This window comes from Nicotiana attenuata, unplaced genomic scaffold (genome assembly GCF_001879085.1).
Source record: "Nicotiana attenuata strain UT unplaced genomic scaffold, NIATTr2, whole genome shotgun sequence".
In the NCBI taxonomy this organism is placed as follows: Eukaryota; Viridiplantae; Streptophyta; class Magnoliopsida; order Solanales; family Solanaceae; genus Nicotiana; species Nicotiana attenuata.
In genome coordinates this window covers 124606-135766 of record NW_017670911.1, presented here as the reverse complement: position 1 = coordinate 135766, position 11161 = coordinate 124606, and the positions used below count along the sequence as shown (strand labels likewise).

The 11161-nt window shown below is 36.4% G+C and overlaps 1 protein-coding gene across 2 annotated transcripts; it reads right to left on the bottom strand.

Moving 5' to 3' along the window:
• Window positions 1-1017: 1017 nt before the first annotated feature.
• LOC109244425 (DDT domain-containing protein PTM-like) lies at window positions 1018-9771 on the bottom strand. Of its 2 annotated transcripts, XM_019411513.1 has the most exons (10): window positions 9467-9771; window positions 8262-9192; window positions 6871-7575; window positions 5462-6707; window positions 3849-4140; window positions 3603-3727; window positions 3031-3494; window positions 2924-2952; window positions 2305-2763; window positions 1018-2206 (listed from the first exon to the last, which is right to left on the bottom strand). In XM_019411513.1, the coding sequence occupies exons 2-10, from the start codon at window positions 9059-9061 to the stop codon at window positions 1539-1541; spliced, it is 4788 nt and encodes a 1595-aa protein (XP_019267058.1). In that variant the 5' UTR covers window positions 9062-9192; window positions 9467-9771; the 3' UTR covers window positions 1018-1538. The 2 variants fall into 2 exon arrangements, with proteins under 2 accessions (XP_019267058.1, XP_019267059.1); XM_019411514.1 differs by lacking the exon at window positions 8262-9192.
• Between the last annotated feature and the right edge of the window lie 1390 nt (window positions 9772-11161).

Below are 11161 nucleotides of genomic sequence, written 5' to 3'. Positions count from 1 at the left end.
ATTTGTATTCTAATTGTAGATGCTTTGTTTTCTGTTTTCACAAATCAAAAACGACCAAAACTTCTACAAATCTTCTGCAAAAAACGCAATTATGTCGAAAATCCCAATTAAACTACAATCGAATGGGAATTGGGATATTAAAATTCAATATACCCAGTTTGTAGATATTTTGTAGATGAATTGCAGATTATTTGTATTCTGATTGTAGATGCATTATTTTCTGTTTTCAGAACCCAATTCCAATACCAGTACCCAAATACCCATTACCCTTTACCCTACCTTCTACATATAAAAACACAATTAGGAAACCTCAAAAAATCAGATCCATCAAATCCTAAATACCTTACCCCTAGAAACGGCTCCATCGGCTCCCTTCCAAAAAATCGAAAGCAGAAAAAACGCTCCCCAAAAAGAAGCAGAAAAAACGACGCAACGATGGAACCCATTTCTTCTTCTTTGGATTTTTCTCAAAAAAAGACAAAGAGAAAGAGCTCCTTTCTTTAAAAGATACAGAACAAAAAAAAACGGCTCATTTTGGTACCTTAAATTAAGGAGGGATATATGCTGCATTAATTGTACCCTTAAAATACACTATGGTATAGAATTGGTAATTTGGTATACTAAATGTAATTATATCAAACCTTAAACATTGAGGGAAAGAAGGTTTCCTATATGGTATTGGAATGTAAAAATTCCTTTTTTAAGTGGATAATACGGATCTTATCCATATTTGACCCAGTTTTTAAAAAGTTCATTATTCAACCCATTTATTAGTGGATAGTATGGATGGATAATTATTTTTTAAATCTATTTTGCCATGACATTTCAATAGTTTCTCTCAGGAAAAATAAATTGATTCATAAGGTCTCCAGCTATGCAGCAAGCAAAAGATGCCACAACGTAATACTAGCTGATGTTCTCGTCATATCCAGGAGCAGTTTCAAGATTTTAGCAATGCAATTGTATTTACTATACAAGGCAAAGTTAATATAATCACACGGGAATGCTCGTAACAGGTGGGAGGAGAGATCACTTGGTCATTTGACTGGTAAACTTTAGTTCTTCCAGTGACATTTCACTAAGCGGATAATTGTTGAAGGCTAAAAAAATAGGGAAAAGAATTGGTAATTTTGGTATTTTTTTACAGTAAAAAATGAGATAAGCATCAACAAAAAAGGTTGCTTATCAGTCAAGGTTGGAGCAAATATCACAACCTCTCCTAGTAATCTTTTCTAAAGGTATTTGTGCATAATTAGTTTTCCTGAATCAACTCAACTACTCCTTTATCACGAGAATATCATTTCCTTTCGATGGCAAAAGCAGTGATACCAAATGATGGAAACTTGATCAGAAGTTGCAGCTGCAACAACCACCTTGCTATCCCAATCAAATTGTAGGAGACTAAGTTACTTGGGCAGACATCACGAGTGGCTTGCTCATTTTGATTCATTCTCCAATTGTGACCATCAACGGCAAGCCCCTTCAATCAGCCATTATGCATGCGAAAGATGCACCTTACACAGATGATTAAGCATCAACTATCTCCATTCCCTACAGTTGCCACACTTCCAACCATCTTCTCCAGACTCCTCTTCATTCCAAGGTGAACAATGTCTGTGGATCCACATTTCACATGTATCACAACAAAGATCAGGGCATGGTTTTGCATGTGAACACATCTTACAAGGAACTGCAATAGCAGCAGATATTGTGCTAATTGCAGGCTCGTGCTTGACATAAGACGTATCAGCATTCTTATCAGGTAGAAACCTTGATGACGCTTTGACATTCTTGGTCAAAGTAGCTGATGAGTCAACTCTGACTGGCTGTTTTCTTGGCCCCGTCAGAGACAAAGTTGCAGCACTTTGTTCACAACCACCCCCTGGAGAGTGCTCAGTGAATTCTTCAACAGAAACAAGAGGATTATTATCCTCTAAAGATGTGGTTCCCTGCAAGGGCACCACAGGACTGATCATCTCTTCATCTTTCTGTAGCTCTGAGATGAAACAAATATTAGGCTCCATTCCTTGGCCATCCTTCTTTGAAGCCCTTGAGCGAATCCTCTTCTCCTCTAACTGCCTTTTGCTTTTCGGATCTAAGTAAGGACATATTGGTATTCTAGCCCTACGGCACCTGCAACATTTAAACCCCACAACTTCAAAAATCTTTGACTCCTCAAGATCTACAGCTTCAGCATGGTACCAATCTGCAAATCAAAAAATTAATTCTCAAAACCTAAAGAAAGGTAACCAACAAATTCAAGACAAAATACAACAAGAGGTCCTGCATAGAAACAAAACTTACGTGTGCACGTTTCACAACGGATGTACATTAGAAAAGGATCATATGGCTTATGGCAAAGGTAGCAACTAGGTCTTAACAAATCCCTGTCTGGATTGCCCTTCAGAAGAATGTGTTTAAATCTAAAATCACTTCCAGTATCGTCGTTCTTCTTTCTCCAAATAACACCCCAATGGGATTTCGTTTTTGTTCCCAAATTTGAAGAACTTGAATGTTTCATCTTAGAAGTCGCACAGGATGCTGATGGATTACTACAACTACCAACCTTTCCTCCTTTTCTGGCTGACATGGGAATCGGGAAATCTTGTCCATGCATGAGTAAAGGACTTGAAGGAGATTCTTTGCTACTTTCATCTTGGGTTAAAGTTCTATTCTTGTAACACTGTTTACAGTTGGTCATAAACTCAACGTCCTCATTAGCAACATTTGTTGAACTAATTGTACATTGCTTGTGACATAGACCTGTAAGAAAAATTCCCGAAAGTTCAATAGATCAATCGCTGATACCCAGACTGATCAGCAAGCTCAAATAACAATCTTTTACTAGCTGATATATATATATATATATATATATATATATATATATATATATATATATATATATATATATATAAAGCGGTACCTTGGCATGTATTGCACTTGACTGCGTTCCTGGAAGAGAGAGATCACATCAACAAAGGATTGTGTAAAGAGATGAAAAAGAATTTCAAAATATACATTAAATGGTACCTAAATAACACATCCACTTGACATGAAGCACAACAATGTTTCTCGTTACCATCTCTCTTCTGCACAAGATATGAGAATATATCTTTATGAGAAGCCACCAAGGACCTTTTCTGCAACTTGGGAAGTCCATTAGTGAACTTGTTGGCTGAAAGGAGATCTTTTCCCAAGTTTTCTTCATAATCTTTTATTAGATACAAAGGAATTCGTGACTCAGAAAACCAATATTTTTCCTTTCCCTCCTGGCTTTGCTCTACTTCTAACATACTCTTCATGACACGAGATGGGAGATGCTTCTGATTCCCAAAAGCAACATTATATCTAACCTCATTTCCAACAATTCTTTTATGACATATGGAAGCATTTCTAAAAGCAGATATTTCTGTCTCGGGTCCTTTTCCATCCTGGAGGCTCGTTTCAGGACGAGCAAGATCATCCCACCTCACATGCATATCTAGGTACCTAACCTGTTGCAAGATCGAACTTTAGAAAAAATACAAATCCTCATCCCGACTGAAAAGTTTGCTGTAGAAAGAAAGGAATTAAATCATCCATTACAATATGTCATAAATCACCTGAAGTGCAAGCTGTGACATTGTCTTACACACATCAACTGCAGCTCGCCAGATCAGCTGCCTACTTCTTTTGGCAGTCTCGGACCCTTCAGCATAATGAATACCAGGTATCTTTCTCAGACCACCTGCTAGATTGAAAGTTGTTAGTGGACTCTCCCTGCGTCCTTTATTCCAATGAATTTATTTCAACACAAAAAAAATCAAAATGTTCTAAGGAGAAAAGTAGCTCATTGGATACGCAAGTACCATGACGTGCTGCTTTCTTCAACATTGATTGGGGTAAAGTCGCTTTCTGGAAGATAAGCTTTGAGAGCATGCCTCCTCTCCACCAAGTGAAGTCCATCAGTTTATCCGGGCAATCAGCAGCAGTTAGTTTAACCATTGACAATGGTTTCCTACCCCGCCTCCCTGGTTTAAGCTTGTGAGTTGATTCCGCAGCACCAGCAGCTGAATGACTGATGGAAGATTCAGATGCCCCACCATCAACAAGCTTAAGCCAGTCCCCCGAAAAAGCAACAAACCGGATATTCTCCTCAAACTGCAATGCATAGAATCTGTTCTTGAGCATGAAGAACATATTATCTATAGGTAAAATCATATGTATACATACTAGCTATAATTTACAATTGGATCCAATAGAGGTTTGCCAAATGGAAGGGTTTGTAGTATGCTATCTGACTTTCAATCCAATATCACACATGCAACACTGGAGAATCAGTAATGCACTCTGACAGTTTAAAAGTTGGAGGACATCTTAAAATATTCAAAAGTAGGAGAAGGCTTTTTATTTGAAAGCAAATTCACCACAAAGCAGCAAATTTGCTGCCGATCACTTGGAAATTCCACTAGTTTATAAATAACAAGCATTCAGTTTTTTGGGGATCAAGCAAAATAGTAATAACAAGCATTCAGTTCTTATCACCATAAATTTGTAAACTATCAAATCAAGAGTGCAACTTAAGCAAATTGGATTTTGCAACCTTGTATTTATGACAGATTCAAAATTCAAGTTCAGTGATGAGCCCCTAGTCTGACCAATGCACAAGGCTCAAATCATTACCGCACTTGCAGCAGAAAGAGTATCTCCCAATAAATAACTGTAAAGTTGAGACAACTACATGTGCAAATAATGTGGATGTACCTCTGAATTCACTGCTGCTGTCAGATGGTAACTTTTCTTCCCATTTATTTCACATGCAATTCTCATTATTTAACTGCTATTACGTTGTCTTAAAAACAAATCGTAGAATAAACATCGCTTTCTTGAGCAATAACAATAGTTTACTAGATTTGCCTGTATTATTAAATGGCAATTGTTTATTATCCATGCTAATGTTGTATGATCTTCAAAACCACTAGAATGTCTAATACTGGTAGTTTACACTCCATTAAAGTAATAAAGTTTAACTGAGGTGAAAAGAAGAGGAAAGAAGAGAGAAGTAAGGGAAGAGGGGATAACAGCTGTTCCCCTTGTTTTTATGGAAGCAGAAGGAAGTAGAACTAGATGGGCATACAGCTCTCCTCATAAGAACTTACAAACATCTCTGGTATACCAAAAACAAGTGAAATATAAATACTGACCCCTACGAGAACTAAACCATCTGTTCCTTCTTTTAGCCTTCACATCCCCTTCCTTGAAACAAAAGTAGTTTTAATCCAAACATCTTATAACTCAGGACTCGAATATTCTCAAAAAATATTACTAATGCAAACTTTAATGCTTAAAATAATAAGCAAAGTACAACTATCACCACAAATCTAATCAACCGAGACATCGAAATTGATGGAGAAAGCATGTGGCAAACACTTGCAAAAGGTGCTAACAAAATCAGCATAAATAAATTTCCATAATAACTTACTTCAAGCAGAAGAGACTTTATCACATTGAAGTTAGAAGCTTTTTCTGCCTGTTTGCGCCATTGTTTTCTAAAAGCTGTACTTAGAAAAGGACCAACTGTCAGACCAGTTAAGCTCTCCTCCATTAATACAATATATGTGGCAATACCACGTAGATTTCCCTCCGCACCACCTGCAGGATGAAGACCAGCAAGTATCTTCACTGCCCCCTTAATGGCATTTGATGCTGCAGCATTTAACAAGCATCCTTTCTTACTAGTAACAGCAGCTTTACAACTAAGACACCAACTACATCTTTCCCTTGGTACTTCCACAACCTTCTTCTCAGTATTCGGCCAGAAAAAGCGTGTCGCTGCTGATGAGAAAGCTTTTGCTTGAAGCAAAACATTAGCAGAAAGTTTCCGCCTATTGTCTGAAGCATGACTCTGAGCACCTTGGTTTTTTCCGGATGAAAGTTCAGCTAGATTAGCAGCAGCCGATGCGGCAAAATCTCCGTGCAGATAATTATTGATGTATCGTTGAGGTCTAAAGGATGACCCCATGAATAAGCAGCCACCAGTGGGTTTTCTGTAACCTATTCCGCTGGCTCTGCCACAAGCCTTTTCACATGAAAGAGACACTGAAAATCCAGCACAATTACTATTAACTTGTTCCACGGAGTTGCTGCTGCTTCTTGAGGTACAAGGAGCAATTTCTACCAACTTTATGTCGCCTTGTTGAGTCCACTCAGATGGAATCACCTGCTGACCAACTGAACCAGCAGAAGTTATGTATTCCACTCCAACTTTTTCAGATGGTAGCAAGTCTATATGTGTGTTACTCTGGCTTGCCATAGAATCACTATTCACCTGGTTACAAATACCATCAGGTTGGATAACTGCACCAAAAGTCTCATTGAGCTTAGGTTCCTTTGAGAAATTACTCATAGTAGCATCTTCTGAACCGAATTCAGTGACACAGCTTCCAGTAGTCTCTCTCTCTGGACATCCCTTAACCAACAAATTAGGAGAGAGTGTAGAGGAACTACCACATTTTGTTCCATTTGGTCTTTCTGAACCCATTTCAGATAGTTCACCATTAGGGAATGAGATGTTGACAGGAATTTTCCAGTATCGCATAATTCCTTTGCATATTTCTAGATATAAAGTACTGTGCTCCAGATTTTCATTAAGTGCTCGCAGGACTCTGGGAATGTCCTTCTCGTTGTAGTATCTGAAAATAGAATCTGCGCCAGCCAAGGCCTTCAACCTACAATACAAAAAAAAAATTGTGTTTTATAAAGAGACAGGCTAAAGCTGATTCAGCAAACTACATAGGATTAAGTGCATTCCGTATCTCCAAATAGAAAATCAGCCACAGCCAAGTAAGGCAACTGAGCAGAGTAGGTTGGAAAGGAAGTTAAGGGACATACACAAGCAAATGACTGCAAGTACCCATGAAGACTTGTCCATAGGAATCAACACCAAAAAGCTCTGCTCCTTTCAGAGTTTTGCCCCTCATAATTTTTGGTTCGATTTCATTGATGCTACACTCAGGGCAATACCATGCTCCTTCTGGTATATACATCTTGCTAACTCCAATGCACCTAGCATGGTAAGATGATGGACACCCATCACAGCAAAGCAAAGTCCCCTCCATGCCGCAGAGGCTGCATTCGTCACTGTTACTGTGTTGATCTACATCAGACACACAATCTTGTCCACTAATTTTGGATCCTAAAATATCAGTACCACAACACTTGTTTCTTTCATGATTTTCTTTACAAAGCTCGATTGCTTCTTGATCCTTACAGGCAGAAGTTTTAGCATATCTGGGATGAACTATTCTTGGTGCACTGACAAGAGCAACACCTGTACTTATATCTGCCTCAGTACCTTCCTCTGATTCTTCACGCATGTCAACTTCTGCTCTTAGTTCTTCAGAATCTAGAACATCATCACACAAGATCTGCAAAATCATGAGTTTCCTGCCAGCAGATAACAAGTAATATTCCCTCTGCAAAGCATGAGGATAAAAACCTTTCCAACCAGGTTCATCTGCGTATCCCGTTACTCTTAAATAGTGAACTAGATAAACTGGCCAAGTCATTGCATCAAGCAAGCTCCAATCGATGTTCCTAACAGCAAGCAGCATAAGTTAAATTCAGACCTTTCATCAGTGAGTGTCCAAAAATGCACCTCATATGAAATAATCGAAGAAGTATAAGCCTAAATATGCAATGCAAAGTGAAGTGCCCGGCGGCCTGACTATTGCTCATTCAAAAAAAAGGAAAAAAAAACATATCAGCAATGTATTTCAATAAGGATGACTAAGGCAGTCAAAATAAAATAACATTACAAAAAAGGTAACATTGGCTACTGCTTATAAAGATGCATGGTTATTATGGAAATTATTCATCCACATTCTAAAGAAGAGCAATGCCATGTTAGGATCTAATCTTTTAGCATGGGCCACAAGAAAATCAAGCATTCCAATGTCTTTAGGTGGGCAGCAGCACCAGAATCGGATGAACCTGTCCAAGTGCGTGCAGACTAAGTAATAATGAAACTTTATTCTGTCATAAACGGCAATAGGTAAATTGGGATCACCAATTTGATAACTCTGCTATCTATCTAACTTTTGGCTTCTTTTCGCAAACAGAGCTCGAGACGTTATTCTAGTTTGATACATTTTTGTGGAAGGCTGGTAGCAGCACTTACATCTCGAGTGAAACAATATCAAAACATAATTTTTACGACAATCAGCAATGACTTAATCAACTAGATGAAGACGGTTCCTTGTGAAATAATTGGATATGTGTACCTTAGGCACTTTGATGCAAGCACGGAACCATCGGATGACAGCTTTCTGAGGTGGCGCCTCAAAGCACGCATAAGGGCTACATGAACAGAGTCCAACAATGTGTTTGGAGCAGAACAGTTGAGTGCTCCGACAAAATCATCAAGTCCAAAGGGACATAAAAATAATCTGATACTAAACGAACGTAAAAAGCTATAGACAGACAAAAGGTACGATACATACTCCTCCGGAATACCAATACTTTCAGATGAAGGAGGCAGTTGAGGTGCAGGAAATAGAGGCACTCCCACCTCTGGACACAAATCCTGCTCCATATAATCTTCAGACATATCGCTCGCTGAATTAGAATCACAACCTAGTTGGTTGACCTCAACTTTATTCAAATCTTTTAAAACTGGCACCTCAAACTTATCAATTACATCGTTAACTGGCTCAGCTGGATGCTCAGCTCGAGAATTAATACCCTTTACCTCCCTATTAGCTACTAAATCATCTAGCTTTTTCTTCCTGTCCAACCATTGACCATTCAAGTCAACGTCTTCCAACAAAACAGCTTTCACTTCAGTGCTATCGAAATCTTCGCAATCTCCATCCTCATAAACAACCTTATACAAACCAGTATCATAAAATATAATCTTGCCCAAGTATATCCCATTGTCCTTGAACTCCTTCCTAACATATCTACCCAACAATGCCTTAGACGTCAATGCCACCGCCCGTTTCTTCCCATCCCGATCCACCTGAACATCGTTTCTACGCCTTTTTCTACCACGCCTCTTTGATCTGTCCACAGCAGCCTCCATTCCACCAAACCAACTCACAATCCGATCCAAATCACACCATAGACCAATTTATTTCGTTTTAAATACACATAAAACAACCAGTTATCACCACAATAATGATAGCCTTGTAGCTTTACCGATTTGAATCTCACCTAATTCACATATTCAATGCATACGTTAGGGCTTTGTTATCAGATCGCAGTAACTTAAAAAAAAAGGAATCAGCAGAATATGAAGCATTCAATCTGTACACTAAGTCGATATGAAGTTTTTAACTCAGCTTAAGTTACAGGGAGGAATATGTTCATACGCGATTATAAATTGAGTATTCGCACACATATTACACATACAAATATATATATATGTATACACATAATGTTTAGATTCAGTATACGTGTGTGTGTGTGTGTGAATTTGAATGTTTACCTTGTTAATGCAGCGGCATTGAAGGAATGATGAATGAATTAGGGATAGAACGCTGAGAGGAGCTGTGGTGTGAAGAGGCTTAATTATGCCCTAAACCTTAATTATGCCCTGAATCAAAATCTGCTACCGAAGTTTATAGTAATAGGGCTTTCTCCATAATATTTTGTGGGCTTTGGTAAAATGGAAACTCAGTTATGTCCGAGTTTCAAACTTGTTGACTCGGACGATTTGGCGGTGTGATAGTGTATTTGAATTTTCCTGGAAAAATAAAGAGCAGTTGAATTTTGAGAAATAAAGGGGGGAAAGTTATAATTTCAAATCTGGCAAAATGTAAACTCGATTTCCATTTTCACTTTCATAGGTGAACATAAACAAATTCATATTAGAAAATTACACTGCTCATATATAGTTCCCTAGGATTATATGCATTGTGTTCATTTTTAGTTTAATTATTTAGGAATCACATGTACCAAAAGAAAAAATAATTAAATAACTTTTTCCAACGATGCGTTTATTTATTTCTTCTGATATAATAAAAAAATTGAAATTATTTAATTACGTTGGTCATCGAAAATAATCATTTGAGTTGCTTACAATTTAAACTATAATAAAAGTATTAAATCACTATTATTTTCATTTACGTTAATTATATTATGCCACCATTTTGCTACTTATTTCCTTTCCAAAAATATTAAACTTCCATCATTATCATCAATAACCGCTTTTAGACGATTTCAATTGTAGAATTATCAATAAATAATCTAAAAATTTAAGCATGATTATGTATGGGATGAACTACTAAAATATGTAAATCTACAACATCATTAAAGAGTGCTTCATCTATATTACAATGAAAATATAATTGTATATGATGTTAAATAAGAAATGGTATTTCTTTTAGAAGAGTCCATTACTCAAATGGTCACTCAACTATCTCAAATTATCTCCTAAAGTCACTTTACTTTCGTTTGTAACAACAAAGTCACTGGACTATGTCTATTGCACTCAGAAGGTCACTCGACTAGATTTTTCAAATTTTGGATTGCCAAATACCTATCTTACCCTCTAAATTATAAACATTTATCTTCTTTTTTATTTTTTAAAACTTTTTTAATTATAATTTTTTCTTTAATTTACATTATGGACTTACCTATAGAATAAATAAATATTATTTATAAATTAAAAAAATAAAAAGTATTTAAGCATATATAACAAAATAATGAGCATAATAAAAAAATTAATTAGAATAATTGTTAGTAATAATAATTTTAGTATTAACAACAAAAATTCAAAAATTTATTCACAATTCAGAATGAAAGAAAATAAAGGTTGTAAAATATATATGTTGTAAAATTTATATATTCCATGCACGACATAAAATAGCATATTTCATCCTATACAGATAGTCCTCCTGCTTTCTGGTGACATAACTTTGTGTCGTCGGAAAGTTGGTAGAAACATAATAATATAATTGAGCATAATTATATAACAATTATAAAAATACCTTTATTTAAATAATTATTTTTATATTACGTGCATGGAATATATATTTTACAACCTTTATTTTCTTTCATTCTGAATTATGTAAATAAATTTTGAATTTTTGTTGTTAGTACTAAAAAGTTTTTAAAAAAAAATTAAAAAAAAGATAAATATTTATAATTTAGAGGGTAAAATAGGTTTTTGACAATCCAA